The sequence below is a fragment of the Balaenoptera musculus genome, chromosome 12 (genome assembly GCF_009873245.2).
Source record: "Balaenoptera musculus isolate JJ_BM4_2016_0621 chromosome 12, mBalMus1.pri.v3, whole genome shotgun sequence".
In the NCBI taxonomy this organism is placed as follows: domain Eukaryota; kingdom Metazoa; phylum Chordata; class Mammalia; order Artiodactyla; family Balaenopteridae; genus Balaenoptera; species Balaenoptera musculus.
This window is the reverse complement of record NC_045796.1, coordinates 14,823,886-14,851,860: the sequence shown is the minus strand read 5'-3', so window position 1 is coordinate 14,851,860 and position 27,975 is coordinate 14,823,886. Positions and strand designations below refer to the sequence as shown.

At 39.0% G+C, this 27,975-nt stretch overlaps 1 protein-coding gene across 2 annotated transcripts in view; it reads left to right on the top strand.

Annotated features, from left to right (window-relative positions):
* The window catches only part of ESR1 (estrogen receptor 1), a 259,834-nt gene that overhangs the window by 58,535 nt on the left and 173,324 nt on the right, over positions 1–27,975 (top strand). For both annotated transcript variants that reach the window (XM_036872012.1, XM_036872013.1), the window contains exon 4: positions 7,276–7,392. In XM_036872012.1, coding sequence (XP_036727907.1) covers positions 7,276–7,392 — 117 coding nt within the window. The remainder of the gene's footprint in view (positions 1–7,275; positions 7,393–27,975) is intronic.

The following is a 27,975-nucleotide window of genomic DNA, read 5'->3' as shown; positions in this document are numbered from 1 at the left end:
TAACACCTCAAGAAAAGTATAATCTTTCACTGATAAAACAAAAAGTTAGAGGTTTCCTCTTGGCCAAATATGTATATGATCCTGTGATTCCATATCAAATTTGAAACTGTATTTAACACTCTATAAATGCATATTGATTCTTAGAAGGAGAAAGAAATACTGATTTTGACATCTTATTTGGCACCTTAAACAATTTGTGTACGGCTCTTGGATACTTCAAATTCTAATTTCAATGAGCCTTTAATGAAAAGGTAACCAAGCTTTATAGATGCTAGCTAAATTTATGGATTAATCAGGTATAAAAGAATGGGACTTTGAAAATGAAATACTGTTTCTTTGAAACCATACAATGAGACTTTCAGATAAGATTAGCTAAAGTTGAACCTTTTTTTTTTTGGATTTGTGGTTGCTTAAACACTGGAGAGTTAATTTATCTTTAATTTGAGAATTCATTTTCATTTCCATACCTTAAAAATATGAACCGTTAGCTAACTCCTCATATTTTGATAAAAAATGCTAAGTGCTTATTCCTTAACATGCTTAGCTTTTTGCCTGACCTCATCAGTCTTTTTGATTTTAATTCATTTTCCCCCCAGAGAACTGTGTATATTTTTCCTGAGCTCATTTATAAAAAAAATCATAAAATAAGAGTTGATGTCATATAATTTGAAGTTTTTCTGGTTATGACTTAAATCTGTGTGTGTGCTTCCTTCAAACTTTGAAATGTGTCAGTGATAGAAATAGTTGGAAAGCACAGTTCAAGTACAACTTCTGAATCCACAAGCTAGAAAGTAGTAAAAAAGGAAGAAAAAAAAAAAAAACTACCCTACATACCTATCACAGAACTGTTATTGAGGCAAGTTGTTGTTCAGATTTATGTAATATTATTGAAGCAAATATTTTAAATATCTTTAACTATTAAGACGAGCAGTGCACATTGTATTTTAGCTTCAGTTACTGAAGGGTCCATGTATTTTATATGTAGGAAACCCTTCAATTAAGATGTGCCTCCTTCCCTACTAATACTTTGATGCTGTTAATAGTTCATTTATAAGAATTTAAATTTTTTATGGGAAGTAATAAAAGGGACCCATTATTTTCACAGCTAAATCTGTTTCTTGGTGATGGCAGTGAGTGGGGGGAGATGAGAGGAAGAAATTGTTAATCACCTTGTAGAATTGAACTTCAGAAAAGTCATAAAATAGAAGTTCCAAAAAAGTTAAAACAGTCCTAAAAGAAATCACTATTAGTAAAAGGAACCATATTAAAATGCATACATAACCAAAATGTTAGAGGGAAAAAAAAATAAAATTTTAATTCACGAAAACATTTCTATAAACAACAAGCTTTGAAATAATTAGAACGTGTTGATTTTTATTTGGGGGCAGTCATAAAATACACTCATCTTAGAAAACCAGCAAGGCATCAGAATAGAAATAGTGGTGGAGATAATTCATGGGTAATCCAAGCTCTTACTTCTCACTTCCTGACCTGTCACATCTGTGAAGACCTGCTCCTTTATGCTAATGTCTGGCCCCATCCAGTGTTGAAGAGTAGACTTGCCTCTCCCTCTGCTGGTTTCGTCCCATAGGACCAAGTCTTGTTTTTGTGGACCTGAGTTTTGGGGTCCTGGGGTGTAGTGACCATTGCTTTGTTGGGGGTCACCGTCTTCCTTTATACAACTCCAATCTGCCCCCTCAGGAGGCCTGTGCTCCACAGAGGGGGTTCAGGGGGCAAGGGAGGGGCAACACAGAGCTTAGGGATTCCATTTTGTTCCGATAACAAATATTTGTTGAGCTCCACTCTGTGCCTTGAGAATGTGCTGGACACAGGATACCTGGTGACAAATGAGACAGAGATAGTCCATTCCTTGTCAAACCCAAAGTGACCTGGGGGTTGAAACAGCGATTAAAGGGCAATGTAGTAGGTGTTACGACAGGACAAAAGACAGGCATCACGGGAGGGGCAGAAAGGATTTCCCAGAGGAATTGCTGATAACACCTGAAATATGAGTAGGAGTCCATTGGGCCGAGAGTAGGAGAAGTGTGTTCCCACAAGAAAGAAGGGCATGTGCAAAGACCCTGGGGTGTGAAGGAGCACACAGTGAACAGAAAGACACAGCTAGAGCTTGGATGTGGCTTAGAGGGTGGTGAGAGAGGAGGCTAGGAGAGGAGGTAAGGGCCGATCAGGAACAGCTTGGTGAGCTGTCCTGAGGCATTTAGATTTTATCCTGAGAGCTTTGAGGAACATCAGAGTAGTAAAGTGGGTTAGTGACATGATGGTGTGTGATTTTATAAAAATCCCTCTGGCAACGTGGTGGGGCATGATGGGCAGGGGAAGGCTGCAGGCCGTGGCTGTCGTGGTAACCTGGGTGGGAAATTCTTGGGGCTATGGTAGTGATGGCGGGCCCAGGACAAAGCTGATGTGGCTTTGAAAAAGAACTTTAAAATAATTGATTTGGTAGGTGTTTATACTGTGTGTGTGTGGGGTTTGAGTGAGGAAGAGGGTAGAGTCTAGAACAACACGCATGTTTCAGGCGTCACAGTGTGTTGGTGAATAGGAACAGGTAGGTGAGGAGAGAAGATGGTCACTTATGTTTGGGACACATCTCAGAGAGTCTGTGAGACAGTCGAGTCTAAATGAACTGGGGGCAGGGGTGGGAAGCTTAGTAAAGAGATTTGGTCTGAGGTGACTGCCAGAAAGCACTGAGGGAAAAGGGTGACAAAAGGAAAGATACACACTATTAAATTCCTCTCAGGTTACTGCTTGTTTTATGTTATTGTTTTCAGCTTTACTGAGGTATAAGTGACAAATAAAATTGTAAGATATTTAAAGTGTACGTTGTGATGATATGATATATGTATACATTGCGGCAGGATTTCTCCCCTTTGAATTAGTTAGTTAGCACATCCATCACCTCATATATTTACTTTTTTCTTTCTCTGCTTTTTTTTCCTCTGGGTGAGAACATTTAAGTTTTACTCTCTGAGCAAATTTCAGTTAAACAATACAGCACTATCAACTATTGTCTCCATGTTATATGTTAGATCCTCAGACCTTATTCATCTTACAGCTAAAAGTTGTTCCCTTTTACCAGCTTCTCCCCATTTCCCTCACCCCAGCCTCTGGCAATCACTTTTCTATTCTGTTTCTATGAATTTGACTTTTTTTTTTTCAGATTCCACATATAAACGATACCATGCAGTATTTATCTTTCTCTGTCTGGCTTATTTCATTTAACTGATGCCCTCCAGGCTCATCCACCTTGTTGAAAATGACAGGATTTCTTTATTTTTGAAGGATGAACAATATTCCATTATATATATTCCGCATTTTCTTTATCTGTTCATCTGTCAACAGACACATAGGTTGTTTCCATCGTTGGTTATTGTGAACAGTGCTGCTATGAACATGGGGGTACAGATATCTCTTCTAGATAACAATTTCATTTCCTTTGCATACATATCCAGAAGTGGCACTGCAGGATTGTATGGTGGTTCTATTTCTAACTTCTTGAGGAACCTCCATACTGTTTTCCACAGCGGCCGCGCCAGTTTACATTCCCACCAACGGTGCACGAGGGTTCCCTTTTCTCCACATCCTCACCTGCTTGTTTTAATTTGGTCTGTTGTTATATTTCTTTTGAATCTCTGAATATGGGCCATTGCTTATTTTTGTAAAGCAAAGTCTATATTTGTAACAAATATAGACTTTCTGTGTGATGGTAAAAATGCAAAAATAGCTGAAAGAGGGAAAATAAGAAGAAAGGGGGAAACAAAAAGTCAAGGAAAAGAATCCCAGAGAGGCCTGGGTAAAAGCTCTGTTTGAGGCCCCTGGAGCCGTGGGTGAGTCTGGTAATTCCTGCTTACAGGCAATTCCTAGTAATTCCTCTCCCCACTCTTCATGCTTCCTGCTTATGGTTCACCTGCCTTGTCTCCTCTCCCACCCCCACTTCCTATTATTCAAACACTACATTAGCTCAAAGGCTTTATATTTTGGTGGGCAAAAAAAAAATAGTGATTATTTCTCCAAACCTTCACTTGCAGCTCACATCTTGGATTTGGCCTCTTGCACTTCATGCTGTGCAAGAGGAACTTTTGGGCTGATCTGGTCACAGGTACACAGAGTTCCTCAGTCTCTTCAGTAAAGACACTGTATGTTTCATTAAGATAGTTGGTGGGAGTTTTTTTTTAAATGAACTCTACTTCAATAAGATTTTCTCTTCCATTATTTTTACAAGACCAAATGATAACATTTAAAAAGAAGTTTCTTCTTAAAGAAACTTAAATCAGTTGCTTTAAGAACACATCTTTACAAAATTATACTCATTAGGCAACAAAAAACTTGTGTTTTCTTCTGATGTCAGTTGAAGACTTATAAATAGTTGTTAATGGTGTTTGGTTAAGAAGAATTTGTTTTAATTGTTTATATGAAACAAGTACTTGTTAATTTTTTCTTGTTGCCAATTTGTCAATTCTAAATTTTCACGTAGGTTAGGCAGGAGAAAGCCCAGCTTTGTCACAAAAGGTTTGCATTATGAACTTGGTTCTGTTGTGCATCTATTTTCATTCTTGTTAAGGGATGAATTCGATTGTACAAATCCCGCATATTTTATGTGTTAAACATGTTAGTTCAGGAATTTCACTTGGTTTTATAAAGATACATATCTACGATGGCTGACCAATCCAAACATAAGATTTAACCATTGACTTCAGACCCAATTCAGTTCTCCCATCTTTTGGCTTGCAGAACTTCTGGCTTTTGGGAAAGAAAGTGAATCAAAGTAATTTTTGGTTCAAATTATTATTAACTGTTTTCTTCTGATATAAACTTATATTTTACGAGTTAAAATAAGTCAACATGTACTATATAAACATCATGGAAGACCAAACACTAAGAGTTTCTTTGAGGTGTCAGAAGAATACACTTTTTGCCTAGAGTTTATATCTGCCCAGGTAAATTTTATTTCTGATTCTATTATTTCCTCAATTTGCCCCTGTTAATAGGGAAGATTCTAAAAGTAATAACTATGCCTGGGTATTCGAGGCAGAGTGTGGTCTCTTACTGAAGTTACAAGGTTTTAACTCTGTTTGTTGATTCCTCTTATGCAATAGAAGAATGCAGATGTTAATTTAATCTGAAACCTGTTTATACAGTGCCTTTTATAATGTATATCTAAAGATAGAGAATCGAGTTTTATGAGACCAACATTTCTTATCAAGTCCCCACTCCACCCTATTCTAATTGGACTGACCCTTAAATTGAATAAAGAACAAAGAGGTCTGTAGTTAAAACATTTCACTACATGTTGAGTCTTGCCCTTAGTAAATGAGAAAATGGAGACTTAAACAGAGAATCTGAATTAGAAGGTCACATATACACTCACTGTTTTTTGTGAATGGAAAACATATTTTAAAATAGTACGTATCATCTTTTTAGTCTAAATTCAGGATGTTTTCCCAAGAGGTGCAAGAATTTAGACTCATATAAATGGGCTGCTTTATAAAAACATGCCAATAATACTTTTTAATTTGTGAAGTTTAATATTCTGTACATTATCAACCAGACTTCTTTTGATGGATAAAGAAATGAGGTGACTTCTAAACCTTAGAGCAGAAACTTCATGTGGACAATTGGATACCTGTCCCCAGAGCTCAGAGAAGAGGGTTGGGCTGGGAGTTTAAGTCTGTGCGTTATCTGTATTTAGTGGTGATGAAAGCTGTAGGCGTGAGAGAGCTTTTCTGGTGGGAGAATTCAGAGTCACAGAAGAGGAAAGGGCCTGGCATTGAGCCCTGTTCAGCTCTGGATTATTGTGGCACGGAGGGAGGCAAATCTGCAAACTCTGGGAAGCTCCAGCTTGAGAGGTAGAAGGAACGCTGGGAGCATTTGGTTACAGAAGCCGAGGGAAAAGCATGTGTCAAGAGGAAGGAAGGAACTGTCAGATGCTTCTGATGGGTCAAGTGTGATGTGGGCTGAAAGTGTCTATTGAATTCAGCAACAGAAGTCATTGACAGTTTCCGGTAAGCTGTTTTTGTGGAGTAACGAAGGTGGAAAGCAGATTGACGTGGGTTGAGCCAGGCAGGAGAAAAGGAGGAAAAAGACCTCCACTGTAGACATCTGTTAGGTGTTGAGCTGAGAAGGAGGGACAGGATATAAGATAGAAGTTCGAGAGTGCTGTGGATCAAGGGGGACCCTTTTTGTGGGTCAGACTTGCATGACATGATAAAAGCCAATAAGTTGAAGTAAACCTATGTGAATTACAGGACACCATTAGAGAAACAACCTTCGGAATTATTGGAGAACCAGAAGGGAAAGAGAGGGAGAAAAGGATAGAAAGCTTATTTAAACAAATAATGGATGAGAACGTTTCCAAAGCGGGGGAGAGATTTGGACATCCAAGTTCATGAAGCTCATAGGTCCCCCCCAAATATCACAATATTATATGCTAATTATATCTTAATAAACCTTGAAAAAAAAAAGCCAATTAGAAAGAAGCATTGGAGTGAGAGAGATTCAATAAACAAGAGAGAAAAGAAAGAGGATTTAGAATAAAATAACCGCAACAACAACTAACATTCATTCAGTGTTTGCCCTACCCAGGGCACTGTGCTAAGCCCGTGACGTGTAGCCTCACATTTAGTTCTCAGAATAATGTTATGCAGCGGTGCCGGTGGGGGGGGGGGGGAAGTGTGGCCTAAGGACGTTAACCGACTGAGTGTCCTCCAGCTAGTGGGTGGTGAACTGACTTACTACCTTAAGGACTGACCTTGGTCACCACCACAGCCCACCACCTCCCAACTGGAATTTAGGTGTTCTGCGCTGCGTTTGAAGACCTACTTAAAGATTCTTTAAATTATATTTTAAGAAAGGCCACTTTGAAACCCTCTGTCTGAAAGTTCTAACAGCTCTATTTGGACAGCAATTTTGGTGGGTGGCCTGGGTCCAAAAAAAAAAGGCCTTATCTACTGAGAAAGCTTAACCTTGAGAATATATATATAAAACATCATGCCCCCAAATATAGGCTGGGTGAACTGAAGGGGATTTGCCCAAAGAACTTGCAAAGCAACTTGGGGAGGCAGAAATTAATTGTAGGAGAGTTGTTGTTTTTTTTTTTTAACATTGCAAGAAGGACACAAAAAAGGATGATGGGTTGAGGCAGCAACATAGAAAGACCAAGGAAGAGATGTGAAAACATCCCACAGACAGCTTCCCTGTAGATTCCGACTGGCTAAATTTCCTGAAATAATACTAATTCTGTCCTCTTGCTTTCGATAGGACATAATGACTACATGTGTCCGGCTACCAACCAGTGCACGATTGATAAAAACAGGAGGAAGAGCTGTCAGGCCTGCCGGCTACGCAAGTGCTACGAAGTGGGCATGATGAAAGGGGGTAGGTACCTTGGACCCAGGGCGCCCACCATGAGGTCCTTGTCCCACCACCCACTGCTGGCCATTTCCATTCTAGTCACCACGGGAGTGGAGTGATTTCTCTTCTATTCTCACTTTTCTTCACAACAACACTATTTTTATAACACATTTTATTAAAAAATAAGAAATTTGAACACACCATTTTGTGTTTCATATTTTCAATGTAAATAATTATATCTAAAATCAAAAGTGTGTGGGAGGTGGTGGCGGAAGGAAAAGAAGACTGCTCAGCGAATTATTCTAGAAATATTTTTCAGTTACTGTTTATATTCCTAATGCTAGAAAATGGTATCTGGGAAGAAACTTTCCTTACATTGAGACTTGTACATGTGAAAGCTAAAGAGCTAGTTTGTCATCTTTCAATTCCTTCACATCCCTTAGGGAATTTGAATTTCAATCAAAAGGCAGCTTTCTCCTTTAGAAGTTGAGTTAAATAGCAGCCCACATAATCTCAGCATCCAGTATGGAGCTGGGAACAATGCAGTGATTTCTGAGGACTAGCATCGCGAGGTGGTCGGGATCTGTGCCCGTGTATTTGTGATGTGGGTGTGTGTATGTGTGGTTTTCTGTCTCCTCATGTATCCAGTCTTCCAGTTTTCTTATACAGGAATCCAGTGTCTGGTTCTGGGAATATTAGGCGCTCCATAAATGTGGTTGCCTGATTGATCTCCTTGTATTCTTTGGAATCTAGTCTTGAAGAACACTTCTAGTCTTGAATAGCCTTCAAAATACTGGGAGAGAACAAGAGGAAATGTGTAAGTGAAATAAAGGAATGGGTGCATCCAGTGTTTTAGGATGATATGAAGGAGAGAGACAGACCTATGATGGTGCTGCCTGCAATGGAGAGGAGGCTTGAGATTAGTTAAGGAGAACAAAGTGGCCATGAAAAAGAGTAGCGATTGTGCAAATAGAGGGAAGCTAACCTTTAACTCATTAACACTTGGACGAAGGGGGAGGCAGAGGAAAAACCAACAATCATGCCTGATTATTACGGCACTTATAGGCAAAGATTCCTTTGTTAATGGCCATAAATAAACCTACCGGGTTGAGATTTTGAATACAGCATTTGGAATAAATTCTCTTGATGAACAGATGAAATGTTGAATTTACGCATTGTGTGAGCTGTGACTATATGTCTTGAGTGTCTGTAAAAACAGCTATGATTCAAAGAGTAATTAATTCCAAAAATTTAACAGCCACATTCAGAAAATGACACTTTGAGTCATAAATGGATTAAATATTTAAGGAATTCATTTTTCTTTGTACTGTTGGAGAATTAGTCAGGCTTAATTAAACTCACAAAAAGCTTCTTAAGGTAACTTGATAAGTGACAGGAATAAAACAGCTACATGCAAAAAGTTTACTTTGAAAGAGTAGAGTCCAAGTTTAATATTCTTCTTTGGCAGTTGTAGGTAGATTAAGCCCAGACTCTTAAATTCTCTCTAAAAGCTGAAATGATCAACTTGTAAATTGGTCCAAAACATTTTTTTTCTTTGAGGGTACCCATACATTGACCCTACTTCATAAAAACAATTCTGTTTTTCTTAATTAATATCCAGATACAATCTGGATGCATAAATATAAATTATGCATACACATTTTTATCTAACAAAAAATTTAACATGCAAAGACATAATAAAAATCTTCCCACTGCTTTCAAATAGGACTTTAGATAATTACTGCACATAGTCAATCTATGTGTGCATGCATGTACTTGTACATGTATATTTATGACTGCAAAATATATATCTATACTAGTTTGCTGCTGTGTTAGTCTGCTCAGCCTGCCATAACAAAGTCTACAGACTGGGTGACTTAAACAGCAGAAATTGATTTCTCACAGCTCTGGAGGCTGGAAGTCCAAGATCAAGGTGTCAGCAGGTTTGGTTTCACCCTAGACCTTTCTCCTTGGCTAGAAGGTGGTCCTCTTCTCGCTGTGCCCTCACATGGCCTTTTCTCTGTGTGTGTGCATCCGTCGTGTTTTTTTCTCTTCTTTTAAGGACCCCAGTCATATTGGATTAGGACCCCACCCTTAGGACCTCATTGAATCTTTATTACATCTTTAAAGACCCTATATCCAAATTTAGTACTATTCTGGGGTACTGGGGTTAGGGCTTCAATGTGATTTTTCGAGGAGACACAATTCAGTCCATAACAATTTCCCATAGAGATTCCTTAGCAGTTGTTAGTATCCGTCTACATAAAATGAAAACATGTGTCTTTCTGGCAGTTTATACATGTGTATAAGTTTTACGACAAGCTTTAAAATTGTAAAACTATAGGCTGTGAGAACATCTCATTTGAATTATATGTATAGTGTTTGCCATAATGCAATATAATTTACTTTTTTTCCACAGTATGGGATACCACACATAACCTCATGACAACTTGTATAACAACTCCCCAGATCCCACCCAATAAAGACCTAATTTACAGCTGGAAATACAGTTATAGCCAACTATAAAATTTGAAATTACTTGTAAAGAACAGCTGTGACTAGATAAATCTTTACAACATTTTCCTACTGGTTTCACAAGAATCCAGTGTCTGAACCAGGCTAGAGACCAATTAGAATACTGAATCTCTCCATATGAAATAAAATGTTTCATTTCAGATAAAAGAGAGAGAACCACAAACTTACCCCTTACTTTTATAGCAAGGCTGAATACATTTATTAAAATATCCTAAATATCCAAAACAGTGCATGATTTATCTACATGAAGAAATTTATTTTAATCTCTTGTGATGCCTGCTGTACCCTGAAAATCCCAACATCATTATTAGATTTGGTCCTGAGCCAAGATGGTTCAGTAAGATGAAGGATTTAAGACATGCTTTAGGGGATGCACTTTCCCATCTTAGTGCTGCTGGTCTCTGCCTAGCTTGCATTTTCCTTTTCATCTGTCTCCCTCCCCTTCAACCTTAAGTGGCAGATTAAATGTCTCTTCTTCAGGGAGGTCTTCCTTTTGCCCCACACTGGGTTAGCTTCCTGTGTTCTCCCTTTCCTAGGAAACAACTCTTCCCTGAGCTCTCCTCACTATTAGTGTTAGTTGTTCAACATCTGTCCATGAACTCCACAATGGTGGGGACTCTCTCTGTCCTGCCTACTGATCTAGCACTAAGCAAGTCACCAAGTGAGTCTTCAAGAAATTTTTTTCCCATGAAATAATGACTTAATTCATTTAAATAGTTATTTATTCAGGGCTGCTTAAGGGGGAGCTATTATGAAGAGTGCAAACATGGATAATCACCTAGCCCCTTCCATCAGAATCCTCCTTGTACAAAGAGGACATTTGCACCTGAAGTGGCAAATAACAATCTGGAAGACAAGTTAAGACCAGGGTGGAAGATGAAGATGAGAATGGAAGACCAGCGGCCAGTGGAAGTTCAGAGCTTTGGCCAGCCACTGCTGGCTTTAGTCCAACCCGGGGTGTTATTCAGACCATCTGACTTCCAAGGTGTATATTACTATCCAAGAACTTGGCATTCTAGCTTGGTTTGGTGGAAAGGGGAAAACCTCAGGGATGGAATTCTTGGACCAAATACTGGCTTCCCCTCAGACTTGCTGAGCAATCCTGTTACAGTCATTTTTATGAGTTTCATTATCCTCAGATGTAAAATAAAAATAAATAATCTACACTTAACAAGTTTCTTGTAAAGGTCACAGTTCATAACATGTGAAGTACTTTATAAAGTACAGCACAAGTGTTAGTGATTACAGGCAGACCTCAGAGATATCGCAGGTTTGGTTCCAGACCATTGCAATGAAGCAAATATAAAGTGAGTCACACAAATTTTTTTGGCTTCCCAGTGCATATAAAAGTTAATGTTTACGCTATACTGTAGTCTACTAAGTGTGTAATAGCATTATGTCTAAAAAAATGTACATACCTAGTTAAGAAATGCTTCATTGCTAAAAAATGCTAACCATCATCCGAGCCTTCAGCAAGTCGTAAGAGTAACATCAAAGACCACTGATCACAGATCACTATAACAAATATAATATTAATGAAAAAGTTTGAAATATTGTGAGAATTACCAAAAAGGAGCACAAAGACAGAAAATGAGCAAATGCTGTTGGAAAAATGGCACCAATAGACTTGCTTTATGCAGTGTTGCCACAAATTTTCAGTTTGTGAAGAATGCAATATCTTCAAAGTACAATAAGATGAGGTATGCCTGTAGATCTTCTATCCTAAAAATAATTCCTATCTTACCTAAATACTCAGCACAGATTTTTTTTGGAAGGAAAAGAATGGCAATTTTATCACTAGTACTAAGTATAAATATCTAATTCCTTTGTGAGGAGTAAAACCCTGGCTCAGACACATCTGCTTTTTCTTTTTTTCTTTTTGGTGTCATATGCTGGATATAGCTTCATGATGAATGAGATTTGTTGTTTAGTATTTTATGATGCCAGAGATTTATACAAACTTGTTAAAATTCCTCCCGATAAACTCGGAAGTGTGTTGGTGGCAAGGTTTTCATTTTTCAGACAAGGAAATTGTCACCAGAAATTAATTGATGTGCAGGACTCATGCACTGCCCATCCTGGTTGTGCTTGCTTGTAACACAGTAAGAAGAAATTTGAGATAAAGTAATAATTGTCACTAGTCTTTATTTTGGTGACAACATTGCAATTTAATTTTGAGAAATATTCCAAAACAATAAATAAATTTAACAAATCAATGTTACAATTTTAAAGTGAGAAAATAATAATTAAAAAAAAATAATAATAGTATAGATGGAGAAATGTATGCTGTGGGTTCAGAATAACTGAGATGCCCAATGAAGAGCTGGAAAATAAAATATTTCCTTTTGCCTAAGTTTAATATTTATAGTCATGTGTTAGTATAATTTGTTTCATTGATGGGATGAGTTTCCAGTCCAGAAAATTAGGTTTCCTTTGATCCTACATTGGCTCTTTTTTTGCCAGAAGTAACTGTCTATTAATGTTAATGACAGGAGAACCAAATCAATGAATTAAGAATGTAAATGTGAATTTCTTTCTTGGGATAGTCCAACAATTCTTGTGAGACTTGTCGCTGCATGTGAATCCAAGCTTTTTCAGAAGGCAGGGTTGGGAATTCATGTTATTTTCTCTGTCTCTTCTGTTTTCTGTCTGTTCTCACTCCTTTTTGGTATCATCTAGTCCCATGACTTTAAATACCATTTATATGCTGATGACTGCCCTGTTTATACCTTTAGCCCAAAGTTTCTCCCAAGTCCATGACTTCTGTATACAGCTTCTCAGGTGTCTTCCTCACTTGAGTGTCTAAGAAACATCTCAAACTCAATTTGTTCAAACCTGAACTTCTGGTCTTTACCCTCAAACATGCTTTATCTGCAATCCTTCCCATCCTAGCTAATAAGTTCATCTTCTGAATTGCTCAGGCCAAAACAAATGGAGTTAACCTTGACACTTCTCTTTCTCCCATACCTCACGTTCAGGAAGTTCTGGTGGCTCTATCTTCAAATACTTTTGGAATCTGACCACTTCTCACCACCTGTATTGTTGACACTCTGGTGTGAAACACCATCATCTTTCTCCCAGCTTATTGCTAAAGCCCTACCTGCTTTTTTCCTTGCTTCCCTACCATCTATTCTCCCTAAAGATACATTAAAAATGGAAATCAGGGGCTTCCCTGGTGGCGCAGTGGTTGAGAATCTGCCTGCCAATGCAGGGGACACGGGTTCGAGCCCTGGTCTGGGAGGATCCCACATGCCGCGGAGCAACTAAGCCCGTGAGCCACAACTACTGAGCCTGCGCATCTGGAGCCTGTGCTCCGCGACAAGAGAGGCCGCAACAGTGAGAGGCCCGCGCACCGCGATGAAGAGTGGCCTCCGCTTGCCACAACTAGAGAAAGCCCTTGCACAGAAATGAAGACCCAACACAGCCATAAATAAATAAATAAATAAATAAAAAAAAAAAAAAAAAGGAAATCAAATCATATCACTTCTCAAAACATTGCACGGCTTCCCCGTTCACCCAGCTGACGTCATTACAGTGGCCAGAGGACCATGTCTCCTCCCCATTCTTACTTCTTTCACCTCTTTTCCTACTCCTCTCTCTCCTGCTTACCCTAAGCCACGTGGGCATTCTTACATGTCAGGCGCACTTATGTCTTGGACCGATTACTCTAGCTTTTCCCTCTCCCTGGAATGCCATTCCCCCAGATATTTGGGCACCTAACTCCGTCACCTCCCTCAGATTCTTTGCTCCATTATCAACTTATCAATGAGGCTTATCCTGATCGTTGCATTTAATAGTGCAGCCATCACATCCCGCAGTTTCACCTTCTAATACACCATAGAATTAATTATTAGATGATTTATTGCTTGATGTCTGTCTCCCTTACTAGAGCATAAGCTCCAGATGGGTGCTTACAAACAAACAAAACATGCTTGTATGTTTTGTTCACTGATGTATTTCAAGCGCTTAGATCAGTGCCTGCAACTAATAGACAGTCGAGAAATAGTTGTAGCATGCACGAATTAATAGAATGAATGAGCACAACTGAAAGTACACTGTAAGTGTTGAGCTATGAATAGATTGAGCGTCAAGAGTCCTGTTTTTCTAATGAAGGGAGAATATCTGCTTGGAAATTAAAACCTGTATAGGAGTTAGCTTTCACCACAGAGCAGAACCTCACCTCAGCATCTCAATGGCAATACAAGAAGCATCTATTACATGTCAGGGAGAGACTAGGAGGCTGCGGATATTGGCAGGGCTCACTCATATGTCGGGAGGTCAGTTGGCTGTTCTGGCTGGAGCAACTAGGATGACGGAGTTTTGCTTCACAAGTCTCTCATCCTCCAGCAGGCTAGTCCAGGCGTGTTCTCCCAGTAATGGCAGAGGCACAAAAGAGAACAAGCCCCAAATCACAAGCCCATTTCAAGGTTTTTGCTTGCATTATCAGCTGATGTCCAAGGGCCAATGCCAGTCAAATGGCTGAGTCCTTAGGTTTCGTGAGAGGGGCCTTCAGAGTTATCTGGCAAAGGTTAAAAAACTGGAACCATTTTTGTAATCTATCACAACCAGAAATATGAACTTTTCAGATTTGAAACTGAAAAATAATTAGAGAGTCATGGACTCTTAACACTTGGAAAGGACCTATATAGGTTCATTTACCTTTCTTCCGTACTCAGTGCAGGAATCCCCCATCTAGCTTTCCTGACAGCTGTGTGAGGGATGCTGAATATGGATGTGAATTTTGTCTTCACGCCTCTCTTATATACATGATGAGTGGACACAATAGGGCAGGAAAAAACCCAGGAGTAGGCGCGAACCAGTACTTCTGGAAAAATATGGGCTTGTTTCAGATGTGCTGTATTTCACTAATTCATTTAGATGTAGGTTTCATGTATATTACAATTGGTTATGAATGGATATTAGAAAACAATTAAATGTCAGGCTATTTTAATATTTCAGTAGAAGTTCACTGCATATATAAAATGAACCAAGAAACACTGACAATCATACTTTTGCTTTTATATAAGTTATAGTTAGAATACTGATTTCATTGTTTTATGCTGAAGTAATTTTGATTGCTTATTTAGAGGTCATTTTGGTTTTTAAAGGACAGGAAGAGGGATCTTCATTTACCTTTTCACGAATGACCACGTCTCACCTTGAATGTTAAAAGAAATGCTGACGGGTTTTTACAAAAATTCCAGAAATGGGTCTTTCTTGTTCCTATAATTTGATTTTGCAAAAGCAAATCATTTTTGAGATGAGGTAAGGACCCTTTCTGTCAATAGAATTTACAAAATGCAGAACTTTGGGGGCAGTAATTGTATGAATAAATTGCTGTTTTTAAATTCTATAAACCTAAAAGACCTCATAAATTTTCACGTGTTTACATTTTGTTTCAATGATTGTGATTAGGATAATAAATGGTGTCTAGAGCTGAATGAACTTAAAAGATCCCCTAGTCCACCTCGTTGTTTTTCAGCTCATTGTTCTTGTCTGAGTCACACAGCTAGTTAACCACTCAGACCAGAAGCCAAGACTCCTGACACCTGGTTCAGGGCTCTTTTCATTGTACTGCACTGCCTCACTGACCTGGAGTGATTTAGATCATCATGAAATGTAGACACACGTATAAGTAAGATACTAGTATCACACTGACCAAATTATGACTTAGGAACAATTACTGTGGGCACAAAATACTACTCTTCTTCAACAAAAACATTAATCAACGCATTTGGCTTAGTTGCACAGCAGAAGTACCAAATTACATTTATATGGAGTGTGTGATGGTTATTTTAAGAAGAATTACTTAATATTTAATTACTTCCTATTGCTTAATATCATTCAAAAAGGACATTTTCTCCTTCAGGCCAAGGGTTTTCACTATTTTCAGGTAACAGTTGCAATATTTGTTGAAAGCCCATCTGTTTTTATTTTTTAAATCTTTAGATTATTCTGGTATAAAAAAGGTAACTTTGTCAAGTAAAAGGAGACCTGGCTAAGGGTCCAGTCTGAACCTGGCTCTTTCAAGACCCTTGGGCAGATCACTTAATTCTTCTGAACTCAGTTGTCACTTTTGAAAAATATGGGCTTAGGACTGAGTGGTCTCTAGAGCATCTTTCAAATCTTAAATTTTGTGTTTTATGATGGGAGGGTCAGAATTTAAAGCTAAAGGTATGTATACAAGTTTCCCAGTATGAGGAACAACCTCACTAGCTATCATATTTATATTTCAAGCTAAATTTGCAGAGCAACCAGCAACTGGAAAAACCTGTTGGAATGGACAAAGCTATTCTCTTCATCGATTAGCTTGGAAAGTCTATCTCTTTGGAGTGAAGAGTGTCACCAAAATGAGTTTGATGTTCATAGTGATATGAGCAGATGGTTATAATATCACTACACATTTTTTTAGCCACGTCAAAGAAAGAGTTCAGGAACAAAGTTTGTTGAGATAGGACTTTGAGAAGATCAGTAAGTCCTTCTCTGTTATTAAAGATGTAATAGTCATGCCTAAGACTTGAGTCCCAGGAACTGGTGAAACTTTCTAGTGTCTGCCTTGTGGAACAGAGAAAGGAAGAAGCTGAAAAGATAGTGAATTTTGAGAAGTTCCTGGTTAAATACCACACAAGGGAGTCTGGTGAGTTTTCCTTGAAAACTTATCCAGTAGGCGTAGACCAACACACTTGAGGTGAGACCTCTTGGAAATCACGGAAATATACGCCAGCTCTAAGAGAGACTGAAGGTAAAGTGAGGAGTCATTAAAAAGAAATGTTCTGGTTACATCTGGAGGCGACACATTGTTTCGTTTAAGCTTGACCGAGCAAATAAAAAGTAGTGAGAAACATACAAAATTATACTTAGGGGTTGATATCTTTAAAAGCTTGCTTAAGACTAGTTACTATTATATTTATTTTGTATTACATTTTTGGCATTGTTATTTAGAAAATTTTACGTAACAAATGCCAGGCCAAGTCCAAACTTCATAGCCTAAGTCATTTACAGATAACCTTTACTGAGCATTTACTATGTGAAGGTGTTTGGAGACACAAGGGTAAAACATGGTCACTGAGCATAACGTCTAGACAACCTAATGATGGAAAGAGATTTTTCACATAAAAGGTGACCAAGCCCCCTCATTCCCTCAAGAGACCTAGGATTGGAGTTGGCCTAAAAATTCCTGCTGCCTCAGTTTACCCACCGGTTGTGACCCGAGTGATATCTATCAGTGCTCCCAGGGATCAGGCAAGCTCAAGTTTGCTGGCTGGCCCTTTGTACTTTGGGGTTTCAACTTCCGGCTGATATTCGCGGGGATATGTCCTATTGCCAAGTTAAGTCCTGACCATACTAGATTTATTTTTTTCTCTTTGTGGGTCCCAGTCTCATAGAAAACATACCTGTATGAAAACGTTAACTACTTCATCAGGCTCTTCTGAGAATTAAAGGCATGAATTATCTTTTGATATTTAAAAATTGGCACACAAATGTTAGGTTTCATATTTCATATATGGTGTAGCATGGTGGTTATGTCTTTAGCTTTGGTAATCAGACCCCATGGATTCAAAATTTAGCTCTGTCTGGACACGTATGACCATGAGCGTGATACTTACTTCTCTAACCCCAGTTTCTTTATTTGCCAAATGAGGACAATAATAACATCTACTTAACAAGGTTGTGTAAGAATTAATCTATAGCTTTTAGTATTATATTTGGCCTGTAGTGAGCCCTCCATAAAAGTTGGTTACAGCAGTAATAAAGAGTACATTCAAATTTTGCCTTATGTACTTAATTCTAGTCTCCATATAAAATTCAATTCTACACTGTCACAATTAATCAAGGATTATTTAGTAATTAATTATTATGTATTTAGCTCAGCTTGGATAATCAGTGATATATAAAAGGTAGTGCCTAGCCTCGAGGAACCTATAATTTAGCCTCCTGCCAAGCCTGACGTTCAGAGTTCTCTATCTTCTGAATCACACCTATTTTTTTCAGACTTTCTTTCCTAGTGTCCTAAGAAACCTTTGGCTACAACGAGCAGGTCTGCTCATTGACCACAGAATGTACCTTATCCCTTTCTGCCTCCCTTCAATCTGAAGTTAGTTATTAATACTTTATTTATTAGTAGTAAGTTTCCCTGATTACTAAAGCCCCTCTCTTTCACTCGTTTAGGACTCCCTGTAAGTCATCACCTTTTTCCTCTGAATAGCTCTTATATTCCTTCCCTGTGTTAGTCAGGTCAGGTGAGCTGCTTGTCAGTATCCTGGTGCTAACCCAGGTACTGAGCATCTTGAACCCTGCCAGACTGAGGACAAGCTGGACGCATTGGTGTACAGTCAATTCCAACCGCAAGAGAGCAGTTTCTGCCATCTTGACGCTTGACTCCTGCTTGACCTCACCACCCTTGATTTTAACATATACTTCATTGTCTGCCTTCTGCCTCCTCATTTTCATTTCTTTTTTTTTTTTTAACATCTTTATTGGAGTATAATTGCTTTACAATGGTGTGTTAGTTTCTGCTTTATAACAAAGTGAATCAGTTATACATATACATATGTTCCCATATCTCTTCCCTCTTGCATCTCCCTCCCTCCCACCCTCCCTATCCCACCCCTCTAGGTGGTCACAAAGCACCGAGCTGATCCCCCTGTGCTATGCGGCTGCTTCCCACTAGCTATCTATTTTACATTTGGTAGTGTATATATGTCTATGCCACTCTCTCACCCTGTCACATCTTACCCCTCCCCCTCCCCATATCCTCAAGTCCATTCTCTAGTAGATCTGTGTCTTTATTCCCGTCTTGCCACTAGGTTCTTCATGACCTTTTTTTTTTTTTTTCTCCTTAGATTCCATATATATGTGTTAGCATACGGTATTTGTTTTCTCTTTCTGACTTACTTCACTCTGTATGACAGACTCTAACTCCATCCACCTCATTACAAATACCTCCATTTCATTTCTTTTTATGGCTGAGTAATATTCCATTGTATATATGTGCCACATCTTCTTTATCCATTCATCTGTCGATGGACATTTAGGTTGCTTCCATGTCCTGGCTATTGTAAATAGAGCTGCAATGAACATTTTGGTACATGACTCTTTTTGAGTTATGGTTTTCTCAGGGTATATGCCCAGAAGTGGGACTGCTGGGTCGTATGGTAGTTCTATTTTTAGTTTTTTAAGGAACCTCCATACTGTTCTCCATAGTGGCTGTATCAATTTACATTCCCACCAACAGTGCAAGAGGGTTCCCTTTTCTCCACACCCTCTCCAGCATTTATTGTTTCTAGATTTTTTGATGATGGCCATTCTGACCGGTGTGAGATGATACCTCATTGTAGTTTTGATTTGCATTTCTCTAATGATTAATGATGTTGAGCATTCTTTCATGTGTCTGTTGGCCATCTGTATATCTTCTTTGGAGAAATGTCTATTTAGGTCTTCTGCCCATTTTTGGATTGGGTTGTTTGTTTTTTTGTTATTGAGCTGCATGAGCTGCTTGTAAATCTTGGAGATTAATCCCTTGTCAGTTGCTTCATTTGCAAATATTTTCTCCCATTCTGAGGGTTGTCTTTTGATCTTGTTTATGGTTTCCTTTGCTGTGCAAAAGCTTTTAAGTTTCATTAGGTCCCATTTGTTTATTTTTGTTTTTATTTCCATTTCTCTAGGAGCTGGGTCAAAAAGGATCTTGCTGTGATTTATGTCATAGAGTGTTCTGCCTATGTTTTCCTCTAAGAGTTTGATAGTGTCTGGCCTTACACTTAGGTCTTTAATCCATTTTGAGTTTATTTTTGTGTATGGTGTCAGGGAGTGTTCTAATTTCATACTTTTACATGTACCTGTCCAGTTTTCCCAGCACCACTTATTGAAGAGGCTGTCTTTTCTCCACTGTATATGCTTGCCTCCTTTATCAAAGATAAGGTGACCATATGTGCGTGGGTTTATCTCTGGGCTTTCTATCCTGTTCCATTGATCTATATGTCTGTTTTTGTGCCAGTACCAAACTGTCTTGATTACTGTAGCTTTGTAATATAGTCTGAAGTCAGGGAGCCTGATTCCTCCAGCTCCATTTTTTCGTTCTCAAGATTGCTTTGGCTATTCGGGGTCTTTTGTGTCTCCATACAAATTGTGAAATTTTTTGTTCTAGTTCTGTGAAAAATGCCAGTGGTAGTTTGATAGGGATTGCATTGAATCTGTAGATTGCTTTGGGTAGTAGAGTCATTTTCACAATGTTGATTCTTCCAATCCAAGAACAGTATATCTCTCCATCTATTTGTATCATCTTTAATTTCTTTCATCAGTGTCCTATAATTTTCTGCATACAGGTCTTTTGTCTCCTTAGGTAGGTTTATTCCTAGATATTTTATTCTTTTTGTTGCAATGGTAAACGGGAGTGTTTTCTTAATTTCACTTTCAGATTTTTCATCATTAGTATATAGGAATGCAAGAGATTTCTGTGCATTACTTTTGTATCCTGCTACTTTACCAAATTCATTGATTAGCTCTAGTAGTTTTCTGGTAGCATCTTTAGGATTCTCTATGTATAGTATCATGTCATCTGCAAACAGTGACAGCTTTACTTCTTCTTTTCCGATTTGGATTCCTTTTATTTCTTTGTCTTCTCTGATTGCTGTGGCTAACACTTCCAAAACTATGTTGAATAATAGTGGTGAGAGTGGGCAACCTTGTCTTGTTCCAGATCTTAGTGGAAATGGTTTCAGTTTTTCACCATTGAGGACAATGTTGGCTGTGGGTTTGTCATATATGGCCTTTATTATGTTGAGGAAAGTTCCCTCTATGCCTACTTTCTGGAGGGTTTTTATCATAAATTGGTGTTGAATTTTGTCAAAAGCTTTCTCTGCATCTATTGAGATGATCATATGGTTTTTCTCCTTCAATTTGTTAATATGGTGTATCACATTGATTTGCGTATATTGAAGAATCCTTGCATTCCTGGGATAAACCCCACTTGATCGTGGTGTATGATCCTTTTAATGTGCTGTTGGATTCTGTTTGCTAGTATTTTGTTGAGGATTTTTGCATCTATGTTCATCAGTGATATTGGTCTGTAGTTTTCTTTTTTTGTGACATCTTTGTCTGGTTTTGGTATCAGGGTGATGGTGGCCTCGTAGAATGAGTTTGGGATTTCCTCCCTCTGCTATATTTGGGAAGAGTTTGAGAAAGATAGGTGTTAGCTCTTCTCCAAATGTTTGATAGAATTCACCTGTGAAGGCATCTGATCCTGGGCTTTTGTTTGTTGGAAGATTTTTAATCACAGTTTCAATTTCAGTGCTTGTGATTGGTCTGTTCATATTTTCTATTTCTTCCTGGTTCAGTCTCGGCAGGTTGTGCATTTCTAAGAATCTGTCCATTTCTTCCAGGTTGTCCATTTTATTGGCATAGAGTTGCTTGTAGTAATCTCTCATGATCGTTTGTATTTCTGCAGTGTCAGTGGTTACTTCTCCTTTTTCATTTCTAATTCTATTGATTTGAGTCTTCTCCCTTTTTCTCTTGATGAGTCTGGCTAATGGTTTATCAATTTTGTTTATCTTCTCGAAGAACCAGCTTTTAGTTTCATTGATCTTTGCTATTGTCTCCTTCATTTCTTTTTAATTTATTTCTGATCTGATCTTTATGATTTCTTTCCTTCTGCTAGCTTTGGGTTTTTTTTTGTTCTTCTTTCTCTAATTGCTTTAGGTGCAAGGTTAGGTTGTTTATTCGAGATGTTTCCTGTTTCTTGAGGTAGGCTTGTATTGCTATAAACTTCCCTCTTAGAACTGCTTTTGCTGCATCTCATAGGTTTTGGGTCGTCATGTCTCCATTGTCATTTGTTTCTAGGTATTTTTTGATTTCCCCTTTGATTTCTTCAGTGATCACTTCGTTATTAAGTAGTCTATTGTGTAGCCTCCATGTGTTTGTATTTTTTACAGATCTTTTCCTGTAATTGATATCTAGTCTCATAGCATTGTGGTCGGAAAAGATACTTGATACGATTTCAATTTTCTTAAATTTACCAAGGCTTGATTTGTGACCCAAGATATGATCTATCCTGGAGAATGTTCCATGAGCACTTGAGAAAAATGTGTATTCTGTTGTTTTTGGGTGGAATGTCCTATAAATATCAATTAAGTCCATCTTGTTTAATGTATCATTTAAAGCTTGTGTCTCCTTATTTATTTTCATTTTGGATGATCTGTCCATTGGTGAAAGTGGGGTGTTAAAGTCCCCTACTATGATTGTGTTACTGTCGATTTCCCCTTTTATGGCTGTTAGTACTTGCCTTATGTATTGAGGTGCCTCCTATGTTGGGTGCATAAATATTTACAATTGTTATACCTTCCTCTTGGATCGATCCCTTGATCATTATGTAGTGTCCTTCTTTGTCTCTTGTAATAGTCTTTATTTTAAAGTCTATTTTGTCTGATATGAGAATTGCTACTCCAGCTTTCTTTTGATTTCCATTTGCATGGAATATCTTTTTCCATCCCCTCACTTTCAGTCTGTATGTGTCCCTAGGTCTGAAGTGGGTCTCTTGTAGACAGAATATATATGGGTCTTGTTTTTGTATCCATTCAGCCAGTCTGTGTCTTTTGGTGGGAGCATTTAATCCATTTACATTTAAGGTAATTATCGATATGTATGTTCCTATTCCCATTTTCTTAAATATTTTGGGTTTGTTATTGTAGGTGTTTCCTTCTCTTGTGTTTCTTGCCTAGAGAAGTTCCTTTAGCATTTGTTGTAAAGCTGGTTTGGTGGTGCTGAACTCTCTCAGCTTTTGCTTGTGTGTAAAGGTTTTAATTTCTCCATCGAATCTGAATGAGATCCTTGCTGGGTAGAGTAATCTTGGTTGTAGGTTTTTCTCCTTCATCACTTTAAGTATATCCTGCCACTCCCTTCTGGCTTGCAGAGTTTCTGCTGAAAGATCAGCTGTTAACCTTATGGGGATTCCCTTGTGTGTTATTTGTTCTTTTTCCCTTGCTGCTTTTAATATGTTTTCTTTGTATTTAATTTTTCATAGTTTGATTAATATGTGTCTTGGCGTGTTTCTCCTTGGATTTATCCTGTATGGGACTCTCTGTGCTTCCAGGACTTGATTAACTATTTCCTTTCCCATATTAGGGAAGTTTTCAACTATAATCTCTTCAAATATTTTCTCAGTCCCTTTCTTTTTCTCTTCTTCTTCTGGGACCCCTATAATTCGAATGTTGGTGCGTTTAATGTTGTCCCAGAGGTCTCTGAGACTGTCCTCAGTTCTTTTCATTCTTTTTTCTTTATTCTGCTCTGCAGTAGTTATTTCCACTATTTTATCTTCCAGATCACTTATCCGTTCTTCTGCCTCAGTTATTCTGCTATTGATCCCATCTAGAGTATTTTTAATTTCATTTATTGTGTTTTTCATCGTTGCTTGGTTCCTCTTTAGTTCTTCTACGTCCTTGTTAAATGTTTCTTGCATTTTGTCTATTCTATTTCCAAGATTTTGGATCATCTTTACTATCATTATTCTGAATTCTTTTTCAGGTAGACTGCCTATTTCCTCTTCCTTTGTTAGGTCTTGTGTATTTTGACCCTGCTCCTTCACCTGCTGTGTGTTTTTTTGTCTTCTCATTTTGCTTATCTTACTGTGTTTGGGGTCTCCTTTTCACAGGCTGCAGGTTCGTAGTTCCCGTTGTTTTTGGTATCTGTCCCCAGTGGCTAAGGTTCGTTCAGTGGGTTGTGTAGGCTTCCTGGTGGAGGGGACTAGTGCCTGTGTTCTGGTGGATGAGGTTGGATCTTGTCTTTCTGGTGGGCACGTCCACGTCTGATGGTGTGTTTTGGGGTGTCTGTGGCCTTATTATGATTTTAGGCAGCCTCTCTGCTAATGGATGGGGCTGTGTTCCTGTCTTGGTAGTTGTTTGGCATAGGGTGTCCAGCACTGTAGCTTGCTGGTCGTTGAATGAAGCTGGGTCTTGATGTTGAGATGGAGATCTCTGAGAGATTTTTGCCGTTTGGTGTTACGTGGAGCTGGAAGGTCTCTTGTGGACCAGTGTTTTGAAGTTGGCTCTCCCACCTCAGAGGCACAGCCCTGATGCCTGGCTGGAGCACCAAGAGCCTTTCATCCACACGGCTCAGAATAAAATGGAGAAAAAATAAAAAGAAAGAAAGAAAGAGGATAAAATAAAATAAAATAAAGCTATTATAATAAAAAATATGAAAAAAATTATTAAGAATAAATTTATTAAGAAATTTTTTTAATTTTTAAAAATAGGTTTATTAATTTTTTATAATAAAAAATAAGAAAAAAATTATTAGAAAAAAATTTATTAAGAAAAAAATTTTTTTTAATTTTTTAAAATAAAAAATATGAAAAAACTTATTAAAAAAATTTTTTTAGTTTTTAAAAATAGAAAATAAGGAAAAAATTATTAAGAAAACATTTATTAGGAAAACAAAAATTTTTAAGTTAAAAAAAAAAAAAAAAAAGGACGGACCTAACCCTAGGACTAATGGTGAAAGCAAAGCTATACAGACAAAATCTCACCCAGAAGCATACACATATACACTCACAAAAAAAGGAAAAGGGGAAAAATTAATATATCCTGCTCCCAAAGTCCACCTCCTGAATTTGGGATGATTCGTTGTCTATTCAGGTATTCAACAGATGCAGGCACATCAAGTTGTTTGTGGAGCTTTAATCCGCTGCTTCTGAGGCTGCTGGGACAGAGTTCCCTTTCTCTTCTTTGTTCGTACAGCTCCCGGGGTTCAGCTTTGGATTTGGACCCGCCTCTGCGTGTAGGTCGCCTGAGGGCGTCTGTTCCCCACCCAGACAGAACGGGGTTAAAGGAGCAGCTGCTTCGGGGGCTCTGGCTCACTCAGGCCGGGGGGAGGGAGCGGTACGGAGGAGGCGGGGCGCGCCTGCGGCGTCAGAGGCGTCGTGACGTTGCACCAGCCTGAGGTGCGCCGTGCGTTCTCCCGGGGAAGTTGTCCCCGGATCACGGGAGCCTGCCTGTGGCGGGCTGGACAGGCTCCCGGGAGGGGCGGTGTGGAGAGTGACCTGTGCTCGCACACAGGCTTCTTGGTGGCGGCAGCAGCAGCCTTAGCGTCTCCTGCCCGTCTCTGGGGTCCGCGCTGATAGCTGCGGCTCGCGCCCGTTTCTGGAGTTCGTTTAGGCGGCCCTCTGAATCCCCTCTCCTTGCGTGCCAGGAAACAAAGAGGCAAGAAAAAGTCTCTTGCCTCTTTGGCAGCTGCAGACTTTTTCCCGGGCTCCCTCCCGGCTAGCACCGAAGCCGGAGCCTCAGCTCTCAGCCCCCGCCCGCCCCGGCGGCTGAGCAGACAAGCCTCTCGGGCTGGTGAGTGCTGCTCGGCGCCGAGCCTCTGTGCGGGAATCTCTCAGTTTTTCCCTCTGCGCCCCTGTTGCTGTGGGATCCGCGCTGTTAGCCGCGGCTCGCGCCCGTTTCTGGAGTTCGTTTAGGCGGCGCTCTGAATCCCCTCTCCTTGCGTGCCAGGAAACAAAGAGGCAAGAAAAAGTCTCTTGCCTTTTCGGCAGCTGCAGACTTTTTCCCGGACTCCCTCCCGGCCAGGTGTGGTGCGCTAACCCCTTCAGGCTGTGTTCACGCCGCCAACCTCAGTCCTCTCCCTGCGATCCGACCTCCGAAGCCCGAGCCTCAGCTCCCAGCCCCCGCCCAGCAGACGAGCCTCTCGGGCTGGTGAGTGCTGCTCGGCACCGAGCCTCCGTGCGGGAATCTCTCCGCTTTGCCCTCCGCATCCCTGTGGCTGCGCTCTCCTCCGTGGCTCCGAAGCTTCCCCCCTCTGCCACCCGCAGTCTCCGCCCGCGAAGGGGCTTCCTAGTGTGTGGACACCTTTCCTCCTTCACGGCTCCCTCCCACTGGTGCGGGTCCTGTCCCTATTCTTTTGTCTCTGTTATTTCTTTTTTCTTTTGCCCTACCCAAGTACGTGGGGAGTTTCTTGCCTTTTGGGAGGTCTGACGTCTTCTGCCAGCGTTCAGTGGGTGTTCTGTAGGAGCAGTTCCACGTGTAGATGTATTTCTACTGTATCTGTGGGAAGGAAGGTGATCTCTGCATCTTACTCTTCCGCCATCTTGCCCAGACCCCCCTCATTTTCATTTCTAATCTTTGGCATGATCCCATCTGCATAAAGCTTTGATTTTTGACTACTAGGTTATTTATCTGACTGCTCATTTCTCATTGCTAGAATTGTGTCTAGACTTTACTGTCACCCATAGATACCCGGACCACTCAGCTCTGGCCTCAGTACTGTCACTGAGTCTCATCCCTAGCCTGGCCTCTCGAGTGGTAGAGTGCCCACGCCCCTTAGCTTCTGGTCCTTTGATTGTGCGGTTCCACCAGCACCCAGCCAGCTGCCTGACACTACACTTAATATATCTTTGTTTATTTGAACACTTAATTGAATGGGATATAGGATTCACCTTCTAGGTGCCAGATTGAGTTCAGCCAAGCTAACGACTTAGTATTGTATTTTAAAAATATATTCGTCTCATATCTATGCAGTTAGCTTTTTAATTTCTGGAAGCAGAGAGTGTCATATTCTTGTTTTATTCATAGCACAGTGATATCTTGTAAATATTAGTTATTGATGGTGAGTTCAATGCTAATAGGAAAAGGAGAAGAGGTGGTTTATCTTAATGTTTAGATAAACCATTCTCTTGGCATTAGTCTGTTGTTCAGATCACTAAGCATGACTGAAGTAACACCACTAACTGTAATGATCTCTCCCTCCCCCATCTTTCTCCCTCTCTCTTTTTGCCTAGTGCATAGAACTGTGGGAAATGTATTATGCAATTTTAGGCATAAAAAGTAATGACACCAAATACTACAACTATCATAACAAATAAATAAAACTGTACATTAAGTCAAAGAAAAGCAAGTTTTAGGAAGTTAAAAAAAAGCCGTTTCCAAATTTATTAAGTTAAAATAAGATTTCCTCATTATTGAATTAGTTTGGTAATATTTAGTATCACAGGTAAGATGAACTATTTTGTTGGTTGTTGAAACTTTTTATAGATATTTGTTTTGAGAAGTTCTAGGTATAGCATCTTTATTGTGGATAATTCCTGTTTTATTTTTCCTTTAGCCTATACTTTTATGTTCATTATTTTGTTTCTTGAGGATTCAAAATATGCATTTTGCTATACATGGGAATTTCCTATAAACTATTAGTTGTAGCATGGTGGTTTCATAATGAATTTTCCAGGTATTCTTTCTTGCAGGCAGATATTGTTAGCTCTATTTGTTTAAAAAACATATTTTCACACATTTTTATTCCCTCTCTCTCTCTCTCAATGTGGTTTCAATTCACTAAATGAAAGATTAAAAAAAATAAGTTTTAAGGATTTTCTTTAATAATAATTGATTTTGGAATAACTTACCTACATTTGCTCCAGGGCTGCAGGTCACCATTTATTCACTTGAGGACTTCCCAAAATTAAATGTTGTACATGTGGAATTGATTCACTTCACATGGATGTGTTGTTTACTCCCAAAGTGATGTAGGTTTCTGGCTTTTAATAGTGGTAATGGGTCAGAAAATTGCCCATCCACATCTGTCAGATATTCAAGGAATGTATTTTGAAATTTAACCACTGGAAGGATAAGGAAATCAGTACTAGGTGACTCTTTGATTTAAATCCAATAAAAAAAATTAGAGAATCATCTGATACAAGGACAAATAACAAAACAAACAAACAGCAGAACAAACCCTAGCAAGATAAATTTCAAAAATACTGAGAATATTAAAAGAATAAAATACAGTCAGCCCTTTGTATCGTGGGTTCTACATCCACGGATTCAGGCAACTGTGGATCAAAAATATTTGGAAAAAAATTCCAGAAAGTTCCAAAAAGCAAAAAGTAGGAATACAATTTTATTTTTTTTCCATTTGGATAACCAAATTGTCCCAGAGCTATTAATTAAACAATACGTTATTTCTTCATTGATCTGTAAAGCTACTTCCTTTTTATATGAAGTTCCTCTCTAAGAGAGAATCTGATTCTGAGCGCTCTTTGGTATTTCTTTCCTCTATTTGTCAATAAAACCACAGTTTTAATTTCCATAACTTTGT